The 20,288-nt window shown below is 46.3% G+C and overlaps 1 protein-coding gene across 1 annotated transcript in view; it reads right to left on the minus strand.

Annotated features, from left to right (window-relative positions):
* The window catches only part of LOC148518855 (alpha-2-macroglobulin-like protein 1), a 120,172-nt gene extending 114,030 nt beyond the window's left edge, over positions 1-6,142 (minus strand). Inside the window, exon 1 of the mRNA XM_088476940.1 lies at positions 6,075-6,142. Within this exon, the coding sequence (XP_088333066.1) occupies positions 6,075-6,142 (68 nt within the window). The remainder of the gene's footprint in view (positions 1-6,074) is intronic.
* Between the last annotated feature and the right edge of the window lie 14,146 nt (positions 6,143-20,288).

Consider the following 20,288-nt stretch of genomic DNA (forward strand, 5'->3'; position numbering starts at 1 on the left):
GGCACACAGAGTCTATAAATGCGGCGCTGGCAACGCACCACTCAGTGCGCTGCCGGCCGCCCGACGGAGAGGAAACGCCCCTGCTAGCGCTTAGATTGCTTTCTAAGAACATCACCTCCTCTTTCATCTGGGATAATATGTTAAATCTCCTTAAATGAATAGCTCTCTTGGTTTGCATTCTGAAATTAAAGCGTCATGCTCACTATGATTTCTAACTTTATTCATAATATTCCTGGTGTGTTCTAAAATTCAGATCTTCAACTGTCATTTAGGTTCCCTATATATTTTTTGTCGCACCTACATTATAATAAAAATATAATTAATGTAGTTTGGCAATTGATCATACTTTTAATTTTAAAATTACGAGTGTTATAATTAGAAAAAAAATTGCCTTTGCTAGCAAATTTGCACATTTTACAATGACCACAACAATAAAAGTCATTAGGTTTTGGACCTAAGCCCAACATACCTTTCATCTCCCTAATAATAGGTAGTTCACTCAGAGCTAAGCTATTTTTTAGATTATTAGCTCTCTTAAGGGCCTATTCATCATACCTTAAAACTCTCTGTAGGTAATTAGGTTTAGAACTTGCATGGAGTTCTACCTAATTACCGGAGGAATTCATCATTCCTCCTCCCCATAACTATCTATTCCGAAAAGCTGTCATTTTTGCGATGACAGCTTTTCGGGAAACAGATAGTTATCTCTATCTACACTAACTTACCGCAGCTGGAATTCATTCTGCGCATGCGCTGTTACATTCGTAAAGCCAGCACATGCACAGCACTGCCTACAGTGGCGGTAAGTTTGTGTCGCCTTAACCCCCTCCCCCCACGCTCACCTCCCCCCCATCCCCGCACTTACCTGCCCTCTGCAACGCCTCCGGCTCTGGTGGCTGTGCTGTCACGTCTTCTCCCAGCAGCCCACAATACAGTTTAGAAAAAAAAAAATGTTTTCTAAACTTTATTGTGTACTGCTGGGAGAACATGTGTCTGCACAGCCACAGGAGCCAGAGGACGGACGAGAGTGCCGGAGGAGGATGCCGTGGGACCTCACCAGCTGGAAGCTGGTAAGTGTCACCTGCTATTCGCCACCTCACAGTGGCGAATAGTAACTCAATCAAATTCCGAGAATACATAATTTTTGGAATTTGATGAGTAGCATAATTTCCATATCCCCATACTAATGTATGGGGAGTGTGGAAATTAACGCAGGGGGACTTAGCAAGGAAATATCAGTGATATCTCGTGTGCTAAGTGTGTTCATGAATACTAAAATATTGTTAATTAAGGAAAATGTCCTAAAAACGTTATTTTAGTGTTGATTAATAGGTTCCTTAAATACTATTTTAGGTTTATCTGGAAATATACTTTTCAATACAGGGTCTAAAGTCAGAATAGTCCAGAATTTATTTAAAATGTTTCTTATTTCACGTTCTCCTGTATTACATTGAGGAACAAATGGAACAAAAGTATATTTGCATTCTTTAGCTCTTTCTTTATAACAAAGAAGATCATGTCTATATAAATTCCTTGACTAGTAATTAGGGGTAAGGCGCGCTCTTGTTGTGGGAAGTGGGAGTGTGTGCTGTGTGTGGGTGTATAAGAGTTGTCTAAAAGAGAGACTGAGGCGGTAGTGTTGGGTCAAAGGCTTTATTGAAGTAGACACAGCGCTGCTTGAAAAACAAATCACCCAGAGGTGTAAGGGGGTGTAGATAGATGCGTGCACGGGGGGGAAGGTGGGTGGACCCTTTGAGGGGGCTCCTTGCCGTGCAGTTCTTGACCAGCACATAATCCCTGCTGGACCTTTGGTCAACAGTCTTAACTCCCGGCAATGTGGTGGTGGAGGGTGTTGTGGCGGCGTCCCGCACAGTGTGCAACTTACCAACCGGTAGGTGCCTGGGTAGGCGTTGCGATATGGGGTTGGTGATAGACAGTCTCTAGATGGTGTGCAGCGATGTAGATGCAGGCTGTTCTCTTTCTGCTGTGTCTCCTGGAGCGGCTGTGCCACGTGCTGGTGTTGACGGTGGTGGCGTTCTTGATGGCAGACTGGAGGGGTCTGCGTCAGCGCGGTGTCTGTACCCAAGTTGGGTGGGCGGACTGTGATGGGCTGGCGGCTCCTGGGAAAGGTTTGCACGCTTCTGCCAATGTGCTCGTGCCGCGTGTGCCGGCTGGACGACCGGGGGTGGGTGTCTGGTGTTGGGTGCCTCTGGATGCCGGGTGTGGCTTTGCCCGGGTAGGTGGGCGGGCTGCGGCAGAGTAGCGGCTCCGGGGTGCGGGAGGCGCGCTGCTGGCTAGTCCTCGTACCGCGTGTGCCGGCGGGGCAGACGGGGGTGGGTGTCTGGTGATAGATGCCACTCGGGTGTGGAGTCTGGCAGCTGCTCGCTGCTCCTGTTGATGAGGTCACTGGGTTGCCACCGGAAGTGGTGTGCGCACAAGGCGGGGGTGCCACTTGCCGAAGGTGCTGGCGGCTCCTTGTGACGCACCACCCTGCGTACAGCTGGGGGATTCTCTGCTGAGCAGAGAGGGGTGTAGGACTTGGAGTATTTGAAGGGGGTTGGTGTGGATTCTCCAACGCGTTTTGGCGTGTGCCTTAATCATGGAGGTTACTGGGGCAAGTGACTGCAGCATGTTATATACACGTGTAGGGATAGGTGTGTACGGAAGTGGCCAATGAGAGGGGGATGTGTGTGTGGTGGGCATGTTCAGGGGGTGATTGACATGTGGGGGGGGTTTGGTAGCTGATGGCCAATCGGTATCGGAATCCATGTGGGCGGATATCTGTCCTGCATGGTGAAAAGTAGATACATAGGGTTGAGAGGTGAAATGACAGGTGTGTGAGCGGGATGGATTTATTACGTGCAGAAAATACATGTGATGGATCGAGTGGTGGGTGGGGTGAACGTGGGATGTATTAATGTGTAGGGGGTTGTGTTGGTGTCAATCTGCTCCAGCCGGTATGTTGGTCGGTTAGGTAGTACGGGCTGAGGCTATTCATGTTTAATGACGTGTGTATGGAAGTGACTGGGTGATGTTGGGGTGTGCGGTGCTGACGGTGTAGTCAGGAAGCACTGGATGGACAATGGGTACCTGGAGTATGTCGACTACTAGGGGGTCAGGCAGTAGTGTTGGTTCATGTAAGCTGGGTATGATGGGTGGTGGGCAAAATGGGAGTCTAGGGATGTTGTGGAGGGGAAATGGGGCTGGTGAGGCGGTGAACTTGCGGGGTGTTCACCCCCCAATGTTCACCCCCCAATGTTCAATGTTCAGCCCCAATGGGGCTGGTGAGGCGGTGAACATTGGGGGGTGTTCACCCCCCAATGTTCACTGCCTCACCAGCCCCATTTCCCCTCCACAACATCCCTAGACTCCCATTTTGCCCACCACCCATCATACCCAGCTTACATGAACCCACACTACTGCCTGACCCCCTAGTAGTCGACATACTCCAGGTACCCATTGTCCATCCAGAGCTTCCTGACTACACCGTCAGCACCGCACACCCCAACATCACCCAGTCACTTCCATACACACGTCATTAAACATGAATAGCCTCAGCCAATACTACCTAACTGACCAACATACCGGCTGGAGCAGATTGACACCAACACAACCCCCTACACATTAATACATCCCACGTTCACCCCACCCGCCACTCGATCCATCACACATATTTTCTGCATGCAATAAATCCATCCCGCCCACACACCTGTAATTTCACCTCTCAACCCTATGTATCTACTTTTCACCATGCAGGACAGACATCCGCCCGCATGGATTCCGATACCAATTGGCCATCAGCTACCAACCCCCCCACATGTCAATCACCCCCTGAACACGCCCACCACACACACATCCCCCTCTCATTGGCCACTTCCGTACACACCTATCCCTACATGTGTATATAACATGCTGCAGTCACTTGCCCCAGTAACCTCCATGATTAAGGCACATGCCGAAACGCGTTGGGTAATCCACACCAACCCCCTTCAAATACTCCAAGTCCTACACCCCTCTCTGCTCAGCAGAGAATCCCCCAGATGTACGCAGGGTGGTGCGTCACAAGGAGCCGCCAGCACCTTCGGCGAGCGGCACCCCCACCTTGTGCGCACACCACTTCCGGTGGAAACCCAGTGACCTCATCAACAGGAGCCGCGAGCAGCCGCCAGACTCCACACCCGAGCGGCATCTATCACCAGACACCCACCCCCGTCTGCCCCGCCGGCACACGCGGTATGAGGACTAGCCAGCAGCTCGCCTCCCACACCCTGGAGCCACTACCCCACTGCAGCCCGCCCACCTACCCGGGCACAGCCACACCCGGCATCCAGAGGCACCCAACACCAGACACCCACCCCCGGTCGTCCAGCTGACACATGCGGCATGTGCACGTTGGCAGAAGCATGCAAACCTTTCCCAGGAGCCGCCAGCCCGTCACAGTCCGCCCACCCAACTCAGGTACAGACAACGCGCTGACGCAGACACCTCCAGTCTGCCATCAAGAACGCCACCACCGTCAACACCAGCACATGGCACAGCTGCTCCAGGAGACACAGCAGAAAGAGAACAGCCTGCATCTACATCGCTGCACACCATCTAGAGACTGCCTATCACCATCCCCATATCGCAGCACCTATCCAGGCACCTACCGGTAGGTAAGTTGCACACTGTGCGGGACGCCGCCACAACACCCTCCACCACCACATTGCCGGGAGTTAAGACTGTTGACCAAAGGTCCAGCAGGGATTACGTGCTGGTCAAGAACTGCACGGCAAGGAGCCCCCTCAAAGGGTCCACCCACCTTCCCCCCCGTGCACACATCTATCCACACCCCCTTACACCTCTGGGTCATTTGTTTTTCAAGCAGCACTGTGTCTACTTCAATAAAGCCTTTGACCCAACACTACCGCCTCAGTCTCTCTTTTAGACAACTCTTATACACCCACACACAGCACACACTCCCACTTCCCACAACAAGAGCGCGCCTTACCCCTAATTACTAGTCCACAATCCAGGTAGGAACAGGTACTCCTACCATAGGTGCAGCACTTGCCAACCTCCCCCCCATCCAGACACACAAACATCTCCTTCTCCACTCCTCTCCCTTCCCTACACTCCCCCCTCCCCCCCTCCCGCCCTCTCTTTCCAAACCCTAAAGCCTATACATTGAGCGCGGTTCACCTCCCTCATCCACTATATAAATTCCTTGTTTTTCATGAAACCTTTTGCTATAAATATTTGCTTGTTCATCAAATTGAGTAAACTGTACAGTTATGTTGAATTCTAACAAATTGAGACATAGAAATATTATCCTTCCACTTCTTAAAATTACATCTTTTATAAAGAACATAACTGTCCACTGTTTTAATATGGGTATACATTTTTATACACGTCTCATCCTTCCATTTTTCTACATCTAATGTGAGATCTAGGAAATTAAAACAGTTGTTCGCCAATTATTTCCTAAAATCTTCAAAGTGAGCAGAAGTCCCATCCTATACAATTATCACATCATCTATATATCGCTTGAATAATTTTATATGGTTAAAAAAGGGGTTATTCATTTTATCCTCAATAAACCATTTCTCCTATTGTCTAAGATACAGATTTGCAAAACTAGGTGCGAAAGGAGTCCCCATAGCTGTCCCGCACATCGGATTTACAAACTGATATTGGAATTTAAAATGGTTTTTCAATATGAAATACATACAATATACCAGGAACTGGTTCAGTTTATCATCAACCTCAGGATCTTTGTTTAAATAACACCATACAGCATTAATTCCCTGATCATGCCGGATGCTGGTATATAATGCTTCTATGTCAATCTAACACCATTTAAAGGTTTCAGACCATTCAAAATTATTCAGCACCTCCAACACTTGTGTGGAATCTTTGAAATATTGCTCCAAATGAATAACATATTTCCTTATAAAATTATCTACATATTCAGATATATGTGAACTGATGGAGTTATTCTACAGAAAAATAATAAAAAACAATATAAAAAGTGATAGATAGAAACATTATATTCAACCAGACATTCATCTAGGAAGGCAAATAAAATCACTCACAGATTGGCTGACAAAGTCCCTGATATGTGCAGAAGGATCAGCCCCACACACAAGGTGCAGGACACCATTGTGCAGAATGAGAGACCAGCTAGTGATTGTGTCCCTTGTGTCTGTGTGGTTTATGTGATATTGTCTCTAAACACCCACATACATAGTGTCATTTAGCAGAACACAGGATGGACATTGAACACAGCACAACAAATATTTGTAAAGCAATGACTGATCAGCTCAAGGCTGTTGGAGGTGTAGGAGGTGTGTACTGTATAGAGGTAAATAAAACATTTTGTGCCAAATTCAGAAAAGTTAAAACATTTGTCAATACATTGTCCAATAGGTCAGTCTTTAAAATGTTATCACAAAAGCAATCCACAACATTTGTAAATTTAGCTTCAGTTATTTTAACATGATAATTTGAATACAAACATAACTGTTTGTTTATATGAATTTGATCATTTAATAAAACAGATGGTAAAATTTTAAAATCATCACCCTATTCAATTGCAAAGGACACAAGAACGCGTCCCGGCGAAACAGAGATCGGCGAAAAATATTGTCAGATTTGGGGAAATCAGCCTGACACCCCCCAAAAGATGCACTGACATGAGGGATCCCTACGGATACCCCCAAATAGCCCTGCTATGGTGATTGGGGTGCTGAAATTTTCTCAATTGGTGCTATTTAGCGTCTTTGCACAAGTGGTGAAGAATAGCAGTTAGCATTTTTTTTGGGGGGGGGGAAATAAGTAGTTCCAGCAAATTTGGCATGGCAGTACCTGAAAATAGGCATAAGCATGGTTAAAAATCGCTAAAGTGTAGTTTTAAAAAATTTAAAAAACACACCTTCAGCAAACACCTGCAAACAAAAAAAACAGCTTGGACATACTTGGGGGACCCCCTGGAGTCTATTTCGCTAGTTTTTAAGTTTGACCCCCAACTTTGTTTTTTTTTTCGCCCCCAAAATGAAAGTAGTTTTTTGGGGTGATCTAAAGTTTTTATTTACTTTTTTTGACACAGTTTACCTTTGGGGGGCTGTCCCAAGGCTGCAGGGGTGTTCCCACAACTTTGCACCCCAAATCCCCAAAACTGCACTTTTTTCCGCCTCCTTTTAGTGGCGAATCTTGTTTGTTGGTTTGAAGGTGCAGACTTATTGCACCGGCGGAAACTCTATACAGGGAAAAGTTCTCGCCTGGCGAAATGACGTCACCGGCGAGAACTTTTCCCCGATCTCAGCTTTTCGCCGGCAATTGAATATGGCCCTAAGTGCTTGCAATAAGCTCAAAGGCACTAAGGCGCATGGGGTAGAGAAAATACAGTTTAGACAATAAAAGGTTAATTGCTTCATTGATCCATAAATTCATTGAAATGTTTGAAGATTGTAAGTTGAATATCAGCATGTAGAAGGAGTGGTTTCATGATAGCACTGGTCTATGTACTAAGCTCTGGAAAATTATAAATTTGAGAGTGATAAACTATCAACCAATCAGCCCATATATATATATATATATATATATATATCCCTGTTCATTTATTAGTCACATGACATACAGTTGTAGTCAATATAAACTGTTTATTGGGCAATTAGTTATACCTGTATGTCATGTGGCTATTAAATGAAAAATGGTATACAGTATATAGGTTAGTGACCCACACATTATACCACATCCTCTGATGAAGTTGCCCTGAGTAATTAAATGCTTTTGGAGTTTATTTGGTTCAGACAGCAGAACATTATTATTAGAGATGTATGGGTCCGGTTTCCAGAACACCGACAACAACCGATTTTAGGGGCTCTGAGTTGAACCAAGTCGAGTTCGGAATCACTTTGGTGTTCCGAATCGAACCGAGTCCCAACTCAGTTTTGTGGTCAGCTCAGCACTTGGGTTTTGGATTTCATGTAAATAGGTAAAAACAAAAGTACATGATTTAGCTGTTTTTTGAGGAATACAAAACCCAAAACTATTGAACTAAAACCAAATTTTTATCCCAAAACACTTGAGGGTAGTTTGGCAAAACCAAAACCAAAACATGAAGATGAATCCAGACCCAAAATCAAAACCAATGCCAAAGCATGGGGGTCAGTGCACATCTCTAAATATTACTCAATAGGCACTCCACTGTGGTACGAACAAATGGGTGCCTGCCCTCTGCCCACCTATACACTTCATCTCTACCCATGTGTTCAAATCCAAGTCTTTACCGCAATAGACCATCATCATCCTCCTTCCACACAGGATCCACCAGGTACTTTGTAGAATATTACATCTAAACAGATCATCCCTGGTAACCCCGCCATGGACAGTAACTGCTACAGTACCATCTTGTCCTGGTTATTTCTTGCTAGCCTGTTGATTTATTCTCTGGTTTAAGTATGTGAAACTGCGCTGAGGTATACCTTCCAACCTTCACTTACGATGCGGACAATTTTAGTAGTTCATTATTTGTATAGAGTACTACATTAACCTGTTATTCTACTGGAGTTCTCATAGAGCTAGCACGTCTATCTTTTATTTCCATATTGTAAGGTTTGTACCTGTATACCTTTACAGCTCAGAAGCTGTTTTATAATACAGCCTGATTTTAGCATTAATCCTTCATACCAGTGTGTATTAGACCATTCTGTTTTTAACTTATGCCAGGTGTTTTTTCGAATTATGAATACAACAGACCTACTGTCAACATTACATGCAGTGCCAGATTTTACCTAGGAACTGCAGCCCTATCCCCAGCACAATCCTTCACCTCAGCGAGCCAGTTGCAGTCCATGACTAGCTACACTGAGACTGGCAGTTGTTTCCCATTAGAAGCGCTACCTGATAATCACACACAGGACAGACAGTCCCAGGTTGAGGTGTTTTATCTCCCCGGGAATGCCAGTCCGGGGTGCAATTAGCAGAGAGCATGTTTCCACGGGATGCCGCTCCTCTCCCCTACCCAGCTTCTAGAGATTGCAGCTGATACAGTCCCTAGAAGCTGGTGTTATGCACATGCATTGCGCCACTGCCTCCTGTGTTCATTCGAAGGTCACGGTGCCTGCTAGATTCATTGGGCAGGTGCTGGGTCCCAGCTGGCCTGGACTTTAGTGTCCCCCTTCTCCTTTGGCAGTGGCAGCTCCCCCTCATCCATGAGGCTAGGAGCCACTGCTGATTATATGTATGTTGAATGGAATATTTTGCTAGTACCATCCATGATATGCCACATTAATTACACTGCACCTATAACCCATAGACTGAACATTATAAGGCTGCCCATCCATTACATCACCTACCCACTATATTTATTTCATACAAATTGGATAAGATTTCTTACTTCACCTCTCCTTTCCACCCTGTTTTCTCTCTTACACCAGTCTTTCTAGCTCATTCCTCTAACACCTTTTACCTGTTATCTCACTTCAATAGCTCATATTGATCTGATGTTCATTGTTGTCAGTTTTGCAAGAGTTTCCTTTTTAAAACAATCACTGATATGAATTGTTCTATCATTAAGAATTCATGACACTTACTTTGACAAATTGGCTGGGCTTTAGGGCTCTCAGATGTTTCATGATATTGCCTATAGGCAAGGGGGTATATTTACTAAAATGAGAGATTTTAGAAGTGAATTTTAAAAGTGATGTGGCTCATAGCAACCAAGCAGATTCTACTTAACATTTAACTAGCACCTTCTAGAAGATTATAGCTAGAATCTGATTGGTTGCTATAGGAAATATCACTTTTAAAATTCACTTTTAAAAACTCTCACTTAGTATATAACCCCTAAGACTTTTCTCCAGCTCCTGACATGGTGTGCAATAATCTGCAACTAACCTGTGCCATGCCCCTTAATATTTATCATGAGACCTCACTTAGCAATCAATGCTAGGTGATTGATCTGTGATTCTGCACTAGTGCATGCCACATTAACATTTGGAAGACTGATTGTTTTCTATCCTCTGGCTTACTGCCAATTATCTTGTTTGCCTCAACTATTTACCGACTTCTAACTACTTTCCTGTTTGTCTATATAATATATTAACCATGTATGAATTGGCTTGTTGACTCACCCTGCTTTGCCATACATTTACAACATCCCTTGCTGTGTATTGAAAATGAAGTTATCTCTTGATTTTGCATTTCAATTCTTACCATTGTCCTACCGTACATCTGACCAATGACTTGGCATATGGACCTTGCAAATTGTATGACCCAGGGACTCTTGCTACACGCTTTGACACTGCCAGGTCACTATTATACATTGTACTGTCTCCCCACCATTGCAATACCCCATTCTTCCACTCTTTTTTTTCTTTAAACAATATGCTTTGACAAAATGTCAATAAACATATTAGAAAAAAATTGGGAAAAGCAGCAGTGCTTTTCTTGGTGCTGGAAGCCTCTGCAGGCATCATTTTGGAAAGGGGTTCAAGCCAGTATAATTTTAAAGTACAGTTGATTTAAATATGATTACTGTGAGGTGTGATAGTTGGGTTTGTGGAGAGAGGAGAGGCTGGAGCTGCGTCACTTAGGGGACAGAGAGACAGCTGAGAAAAAAATCAGCTGAGGTGGAGCCAGTGGTGTGACAGAGGCCTCCCCATCATATTAAGGCAGCCACATAGAGAGTGAGTCAAGGCTAGGTGGTGTGATAACTGTAACAGTGCCCGGAGCCAAGAAGAGAGGGTCATTGCTGAAAGTGAGGAACAGGAAGACAAATTAAGTCAGACATAGGTATATATTTATTAAAGGTCAGTTTTGCAAACTGAGCATTTACTAAAAGTAAAACCAATGGAAAAATAACCAAACTACCAACCAGACCAACAATTGATTATTTAACTTAGAACAGAATAGCATCCATAGATTTATTAATGGTCTTTTTTAAAACGGATCAAAACCTGACTGTAAAATAAAAGCAAATCCAACCAAATAGGAGACATGTCTGTGGCAGGTGAGTTTCGGAGAAGCACTGCATACAGTAGATTACTATGAACTGTGCAGGGTTCTTTAGGTTTAAAAGCATAAAAATAGTTTTAAAAAATACATAAGTGCCTCTCTCCAAATCCATAAGCCTGGGCTGGTATTGGAAAATAGGGAAAAAATGTTGTGGGATTCCTCCAAATTTCCAAAACACAGCACCTGGCTGAACCAGCCAGGTAGATAATGCTATAGCAGGGAGACACATACATATACCGTATGGATGCGTCTGTTTCCTACTATAGCATTATTAATACCATATATGTATATATATAGATAGAGGCAAAAGGGAGGAGAGAGATGGGTCAGTAGTTTGACAGAATGTTAGGATCAAGAGTAGGTTTTTAAGAATGGGGGAAGCAAGGGCATGCTTGAATGCAGAAGGGACAGTGCCTGATGAATGGGAGAGATTAAGGAGGTGGGAAAGATGGGAGCAGGCAGAAGGAGATAGGTAGCGGAGGAGACAGGATGGGATCAGGTAAAGGGGAGAGGTGAAAAATGGGAAGGACTGGATGAGGGTCATGACTTCCTCTCCAGATACAGGGGAGAAGGATGTCAGTGTCGGTAAAATGGATGGGGAGGGGTGATCCAGGAAAGGAGGAGGTGCAGAACTGGGGGACTGGTTGGATATGATGTCCTGACATATGGAATCAATTTTAGATGTAAAGTAGCTAGCAGAGAGAGGAGAAGAGACAAGGAGGGAGTTGAAGGTGGCGAAGAGATGCTGGGGATTTGAGGACTGGGAGGAGATGAGGTTCTTGAATATGACTGTTTAGAGAGGGAAAGGGCAGCACTCTAGGATGAGAGCATACATTAGAAATGTAGAAAATCTGTCTTCGAGCGTGATTTTCGTTACTGTCTCTTGGCAGTTTATATTGCCACACAGCTGTTACAATGTACAATATGGGTAAAACAAGGGCAGGCATATTTTTTTTTCCTTTATAATAACCAGCCCAGTGCAGAAATTCCTGGAAAGTCCTGGAAAGTTGGGATCCCAAAAATAAAATAGCCCACCCCTCCCCAGGAACAACCATTCCCTGCACCCCTGGTGATGGTGGGTGGGGGATAATGGTTGAATAGTAGATAATATTGATTGTTACAGGTGGACTACACCAGCTCCAGCATGATGGCACTTTTGGAACAACAAGTGCCAACATGCCCATACATTAAGAACCTGCTAACCCTTGTAGTCCACCTGTAAAGAAAATATTAAAAAAAACACAAGACTGGGACACAGATCGTTGTAATATTTTATTACAACAAAAACACTTTTTATTGTGTGTGGATCTCCTATAATGAAATAATTGTTTAATTTCTGAAATAAAAAAGGCTATTTTTTAAATTCATGTAAAATTATTGGTCCCCATGTATACCACTACAATAAAACTCTTCTTTTCTTTCTCTCTCCTTGGATTTTTGAATTGGTGTATGAGTTAAAGTGGCAGCACATCCATATAAAGACAATAGATAATACCAATATGTAAATGCTAATATTTGGATCTTTTCAACCATATGAATTATTAATTATTATGCTGGTAATTTTTTCTTTCTTTTTTTATCTTTTTGGTCAGGGGATGGCATTTTACCAAAGATTACAAGAAGGGATCAGCTTATACAGCTTCTCCAAGAGCCGAACCCCGCAAATGAGTAAGGGAAGGCTCCTTCTCACATTTCTTTTACCCAAGTGCCAATTGGTTGAGGTAGTTCCCCAATAGGAATAATAGGTAATTTCTAAGGCAGGGATTTAAGTTTGTTTTTAAGGTTCCTGTTTCTGTTCTAGTGGTTAATGTAGCTTTGCACAATCTTTGTTTTGCCAGGGATCTTCCTGAATTGATAGAAACTAAGTTGAACTTAGTTTGGGTAGGATGGATTTTTTTTTATCCACTGTAGGCATCATACTGAGGCAAGTTTTGTTTAATCCAGCACCTGCAGTATATTACCCAGCAGGGTCTTCAGTTAATGATTCCATTCATCCTTAGATTTGCTATGTGGTTTATCTATCTTTTGATGATGCCCTGTCTTTGGTTAGGAGTTTTGGCCCAGGGGCCCTGATAGCTAAGGTTGACATTGAATTAGCTTTTCACCTGTTGACTTTATATCAGGAAACCTTCAGGTTGATAGGCTTTTGATTTAAAGGACAATAATTTGTAGTTCAATGTTTATCCATGATTGTGCAATTCCTGTGCTTTCATTGAGAGGTTCACAACATTTCTTCAACAATGTATTCAGACAGGCATGGGTCATACTAGGTTTGCACACTACTTAGAAGATTTTCTTTTGGTAGGTTCTCGAGATAGCATGATTAGTAGTGAAACACTACTTTCAGTACAAGCTTTGTTTAGGGTTTTGGGCATGCCCATTGCTCATGGTAAGATAGAGGCACCTGTTCTCTGCCTATCTTACTTGGACGTTGAAATAGACATGGTTGGAGTTTGTTCAAAACAGTAGCAGCAGCAATGCTAAAATTTTCTAATGCAGCAGATGGCCCCTTACCATAATCACAGATCCGAGTGCTGCATTACAGCCATCAGCTATCTGAGTCAGCCTCTGCTTATTCAGGGTGACTGCCAGAATCTGCATCAGAAGATGTAGACCCTGGCCTTGGCATGCCTACAAAAAGGTCAGTGTCACCGCACCCACCCTGTCCCCAAACGGCTTAGGTTAGCAATGCGGGTGCTCTCGCAATAACTATTATATGCACAGAATGGGTCATGCACATGCTCAGTCCCCCCCCCACCACCATCATCGGAGATGTATACAAACCATCGGGATTGTGTACATTTCTGAATCAGGCCCTAAGTGCAGAGATTGATTGCTTACATTGGTGGTTGCTTGTTGGATAATAAGGTTGAGCTTAAGTAGATGCAATTTCTTTTTGGCTAAATGCATATTTCTCATAGGTTGATACTGATAGGGAAGGTGCATTGCAGGAAGCTAGAAAGAGCCATAGCTAGACTTATTGCACTGAGTGATCTCAGGTGAGGTGGATAGGTGTTAGAGGTCTTAGATGAGGGGGCATGAGTCAGTTAGTTGAAACGTCCATGGTTAAGTGGGGGACCCTAGGGTGTTTAATCATTCATGTGGGGGTAAATGGACCAGAATCAAGGTAATCCTCATTGTTGAAATGAATCTGGCCTGGTAGCATTTTCTTAATGGGTTGTGTAGATTATTTAGTCTAAACATTGTTCAACAAAAGGTTGTCCTCATAATGGGCCAGTTGTGAATAGGATTCAGTGAAAGGATAATGCTTCCTTTGCCAAGTACACTCAAGGCTTGGAAGGTTTAGAGGTGTGGCACCAGTGGCGGGCAGGGTGCCATGTGCCCCCCGGGCCACAGAGTCATGCGGGCCGCGGGCAGACTGTGTCACTGTGATACAGACTGCCCGCATGTGTAGCGCTGACCGGACAGAGTTCGGTCAGCGATACACACTGCCAAACACACAGCCGCCGGAGCCAGCAGCTGTGTGTTTGCTGTAATCAGCAGCCACTGAGAGTCTGTCAGACTCTCATCGGCTGCTGCTGCTCCTCCCACTGCGGGAGCCATCTTCCGGCTCCCGCAGTGGGTAATGGGAGAGACGTCATGAGTGATGACGTCTCTCCCATGCAAAGCGGCCAGAGGAGCTGTTACCGGCGGGATCAGGAGCGGGAGTTTCAGGTAAGTGATTTTTTTTTATTAAGTCTCTCTCTACTGGGGGGGGACTACTGGGGGCACTACCAGGGGAGGGGATTACTATGGGGGCACTACCAGGGGGGGATTACTACTGGGGGCACTACCAGGGGGGTGGATTACTACTGGGGGCACTACAAGGGGGGGACTACTACTACTGGGGGCACTACAAAGGGGGGGATTACTACTGGGGGCACTACCAGGGGTGTGGATTACTACTGGGGGCACTACAAAGGGGAGGGACTACTACTACTGAGGGCACTACAAAGGGGGGGACTACTACTGGGGGCACTACAAAGGGGGGGGACTACTACTACTGGGGACATTACAAAGGGGGGGACTACTACTACTGGGGGCCCTACAAGGGGGGGACTACTACTACTGGGGGCCCTACAAGGGGGGGACTACTACTACTGGGGGCACTACAAGGGGGGGCTACTACTGGGGGCACTACAAGGGGGTACTACTACTACTGAGGGCACTACAAGGGGGGACTACTACTACTGGGGGCACTACAAGGGGGGGACTACTACTAGGGGCACTACAAGGGGAGGGGACTACTACTAGGGGCACTGCATAGGGCGGAGGGGACTACTACTAGGGGCACTACATAGGCAGAGGGGACTACAACTGGGGGCACTGCATCGAGGGACCAGTGCTGGGGGCTCTATATAAAGGGCAATCCTTGGGGTACTGCATAGGGGGGAGACTACAACTGGGGCCACTATTTAAGGGGCATTGCATAAGGGTTACCACTATTGGGGGCACTGCATGGGGGGTGGACTGCTACTGGGGGCACTATATAAGGGGCACTGCATAGGGGGTACCACTATTGGGGGCACTATATAAGGGGCTTACTACTGGGGGCGCAAGGGGCACTGCACAGGGGGGACCACTACTGGGGGCACTATATAAGGGGCTTACTACTGGGGGCACAAGGGGCACTACATAGGGGGGGATCACTACTGGGGGCACTAGTGGAGGCCTGCATAAGGGTGTTCTCTCCTGTGGCACACGGGGGCACTGCATATGGGCACTACGACAGGGGGCTGCCCCTAATCTTTATTTTTACCTTGCATTAATCCCATATGGACCCATCTCCTCCCTGAAACACTTGAGGGGGGGCGCCGTAGCACGCACGTTCTTCGGGCACCCTGGCTCCTCTGCCAGGGCCGCTTGCATGCATTTGCCCCCCAGGCTAAAAGTTGCCAGCAAGCCCCTGTGTGGCACCCAGGTGTATATTATGTTGACCCCAAATCTTTCAGGGCATATGAATTGCATCTTAGCAACAAAGGGATGGTAATTTTTTCTGAAGGAAATATTTTCAGTTTTAAGGATGGATTTGTAAGGTCTCTGGGTGGTTGTCTGTGGTCTGTGGTCTGCTGAATGCAGCTTTGACATGAAAGTATCGCATCACAGCAGCCAATAGGGATGCAAGTGGTAGCTGCGGGACACCTTTTTTCAGGGCGGGTTGTCTCTGCCCAAAAGGGGTACCTGGGTTTCTCCATTAATTTTGGGCCCCAGTTGTGCTGGGTACATCTTCGCTAGAGCTGAGTCTTGCAAAGCTTTGTTAGGCCACCTAATTTCGGGGATCCGGGGTGATCTGAGCGATGCTCGGATCTCCCTGCCTGCTCCGGAACCCTCACCTGAGGCAAAAGCTTGCAACCCCGCTGTCGGGTCACGAGGTTTTGTAATGAGCAGGCATAACACTGATTGGCACCCCCACTGGCAGCATCCCCCGCTGCCGACACCACCGCTGCTGACACTCCTGCACTGCTGCCCCATGTACTGAGGACACCGTCAGTGGCCCCCACACTGCCAACACTGCCGACACTCCCACACTGAGGACACCACCAGCACCCCTGCACTGCCGACACTGTCAGCACACATGCATTGAGGACACCGCTGGCACCCCCGCTCTGCCGACACTGCCGACACCCTGCATTGAGAGCACCCCTGCACTGCCGACACAGTCAGCAAACCTGCACTGAGGACACCGCTGGCACCCCTGCTCTGCCAACACTGCCGGTCCCCTGCATTGAGATCACCCATGCACTGCCAACAGTCAGGAAACCTGCACTGAGGACACCGCTGGCACCCCCGCTCTGCCGACACTGCTGGCACCCTGCATTAAGAACACCCCTGCACTGCTGACACAGTCAGCAAACCTGCAATGAGGACACCGCTGGCACCCCCGCTCTGCTGACACCGCCAGTACCCTTCACTGAGAACACTGCCAGCACCACAGCACTGCCAATCCATGTACTAAAGACACCGCCAGCAACCCCTGCACTGCTGACACAGCCAGCAAACCTGCACTAAAGACAACGCTGGCACCCCCGCACTACCGACACAGCTAGCAAACCAGCACTAAAGATACCACTGGCACCCCACACTGCCGACATCACCGGTACCCTTCACTGAGGACACTGCCAGCACCGCAGCACTGCCATTCCATGTACTGAGGACAGGGCAGTTTCTAGGGTCTGAGGCTCCCAGTGCGAGCAGTCAAAATGCGCCCCCCCCCCCCCTCAAGAAGCAGTAATATTGCGGAGTGGGCGTGGCCTCATTGTGAGGAGGTGTGGTATCACAGTGAGGGAGCGTGGTCTCAAAATACCACAGAATGTCAGCTGCTGTGACTACTGAGTCCAGGGGTGGCTAACCTGTCAGAGGCAAAGTGCTGAAAAATATATGTAGTTGAATGAAAGACGGACAGCATGCGCGCGCCGGAGGCGCGCGGTCAAAAAATGGGGTGTTGCCTAGCTGTCACAAGCTCACGCCGCATTTGTGTGTGCATGCCTTTGGTGTGACATTTGCAGGAGTATAACCTTGTATCACACCCGTTTTTAGTCACGTTGGGGGCGAACCCAGTACATTGAAAATACAAACCAGATCCACATAAAATACATTGAAATAAGCCAGGTCCACCTAAAGTACACTGAAAAAGCCATTTAGGATTACACTGCAACAAACCACTTCCACATAAAATATATTGGAAAAGCCAGAGCCACATAAACTACGTTTTAAAACCACATCCATCTGGATATTTTTTACTCCAGATCCTGACCACGACTGCTGGGGAGCTGCCTGGGGAGAGTTCAGGGGAAATCGTGCAGGTCGGATCGTGAGCACATCGCTATGTGTGTAGGCACCTTTAGGCTTCCCCCCCACTGGCTCTCAGGCAAAAGTACCCATTATGCAGTGCCCCCTGTAGTTGTCCCCATATGCAGTGTCCCCTGTATTTGTGCCCCTTAAGCAGTGCCCCACGGGCAACGTATGATACGGTGAGATGCTGGAAACACTTTGGACCTGGTTTAGAGTTACACAATGTAAAGATGATTCAACATGGAGACTGGGCAGACGTCTCACCAGCAGAGAGAGCTTAGTAAATAACACCTGGAGGTTACAAATCGGGGGATTAATCTGAGCTGGATGGGAATATGAGCAGATTATGTCACTATAATTAAACAACATACAGCCAGGCATCATTAGGATAAAAAATGCAACAGGCACAAATTACAGGCTGTTTATCGCTTTAACACAGTTTTGAAACAACACGACATTGCGCCATTTTCCCTTTGATTAGGAGTGCACATAGATTACATCTTCTACACGGCTCCAATCTGAGGACTCCTCAGATTAGAGCCGTGTAGAAGATGTAGTCTATGTGCAGTCAGTGAGGAGTTGTGACCAAAATCGGGAAAAGTGTCATCTAGGCTTTGTGAGGGGGAGGGGTTTCCTCCTAATAATAGATGAATGTGATCCCTGACTGCCCCTAGAAACGGCCCTGCAGCTAGTGACAGCACAGGGCAGTGACATACATAGGTGCAGACAGTATAAAGGAAGGCAGCTAGTGACAGCACAGGGCAGTGACATACATAGGTGCAGACAGTATAAAGGAGGGCAGCTAGTGACAGCACAGGGCAGTGACATACATAGGTGCAGTGTAAAGGAGGGCAGCTAGTGACAGCACAGGGCAGTGACATACATAGGTGCAGACAGTATAAAGGAGGGCAGCTAGTGACAGCACAGGGCAGTGACATACATAGGTGCAGTGTAAAGGAGGGAAGCTAGTGACAGCACAGGGCAGTGACATACATAGGTGCAGTGTAAAGGAGGGCAGCTAGTGATAGCACAGGCATGCAGTGACATACATAGGTGGCACTCCCCCCCCCGCAGAGGTGCAGTTTAGTTACCTTGCGAAGCTGCTGTGCGCAGCACGCTTGCCCCATCCCATGCCCAGACCGGAGTGTGGGCGCCGCCTCCAACCACCGAGTGAGACCAGAGATAGAGTGAGGACAAACACAGACAGTCGAGGGCAACCAGCAGCAGAACGGAGGTCACTCTCAGCCTGTGTCCGGACTTTTCAGTGCGGCTGATGTGTGCGCTGCTCCCTTCCTGTCATGTGACACCCAGAAGGAGAAGAGGGAAGGCGCGCGAAGTTACTGTAGCCACCCGATAGGTTGAGGGAGACATCGCTGATGCAGGAGTCGGACCCGGCGTACTTTGCATTGAGGGCGGAGCGCGCGATTGCACGGGTCGCCCGCCCCTAGAAACGGCCCTGACTGAGGACACCATCAGCAAACCCGCTCTGCCGACACTGCTGTCACAGTAAGTGCACCATTGGTGTATCCAACCCCCACTGTATAACACACTGTATCCGTGTTGAAAATTAGAAGCTGAACTGCCACATGTTAGTGCCGCACACTGTGTCACTTAGCTTAGTTAGCCAGCTAGCTGGATTCAACCTTTTGGCCTTAACCAGATGAAGCAAATAATATTGAGAGGTAGTCAAAATTGATTGGAAATTACTGGAAATAAATGTTATTGATGTCAATTATACTGTAGGAACAAAAACAGGCCCAAATTATGTGATTTTAGCTGTTTTTAAGATTTTTTAAGAAAAAATCAATTTCCCAAAAACAAAACACAAAAACAAAACACGGAGGTGAGGTTTTGGCAAAACCAATCCAGATCCAAAACCAGGGGGTATCCAGATCCAAAACCAAAACACGGGGGTCGGCGCACATCTCTAATTAATTTACATCATATGCAATAAAAAGCTGTGACTATATTTAATTTCCAACAAATATATCTGGTGTCGTTATTTCTAGTTATTGGTTTTTTTAGTTATTATATCTGGTAAACTAATCCTGAGGATTTCAGGCTATAGAGAGCTCAAGGTAGAAATTAAAAATGCTTGCTTATGAGGGATTACAAAAATACAGTAGGTTAAATGGATTATCCAAGTGGTTCTTATCTGGTATCAAACTTCATATTTTTACGTTTTAAATTATAAATATTTTAGTGTATCAAATAGCTATAATCATTATAATAAGACATGTTCAAGTGTAAGTAATTTTGTCTATCTAGGCTTCTTACAGAGGAATGAAAATAGAAAACTACTTCATCTTCACAGATAACCCTTTAGTGACCCTTGCACCCTACAGACAGCCTTACATAAGCACCTGTACAAGCCCAAGACTCTTCCAGTGACCTTTGTACCAAGTTGAGAGTCTTCCAGTGACCCCTGCACAAGGCTGAGAGCCATCCAGTGACCCATACACCATGAATAGCTTCCAGTAACCATTGCACCGTGCCAA

The sequence above is a fragment of the Taudactylus pleione genome, unplaced genomic scaffold, assembly GCF_031769625.1.
Source record: "Taudactylus pleione unplaced genomic scaffold, aTauple2 ptg000198l, whole genome shotgun sequence".
Classification (NCBI taxonomy): domain Eukaryota; kingdom Metazoa; phylum Chordata; class Amphibia; order Anura; family Myobatrachidae; genus Taudactylus; species Taudactylus pleione.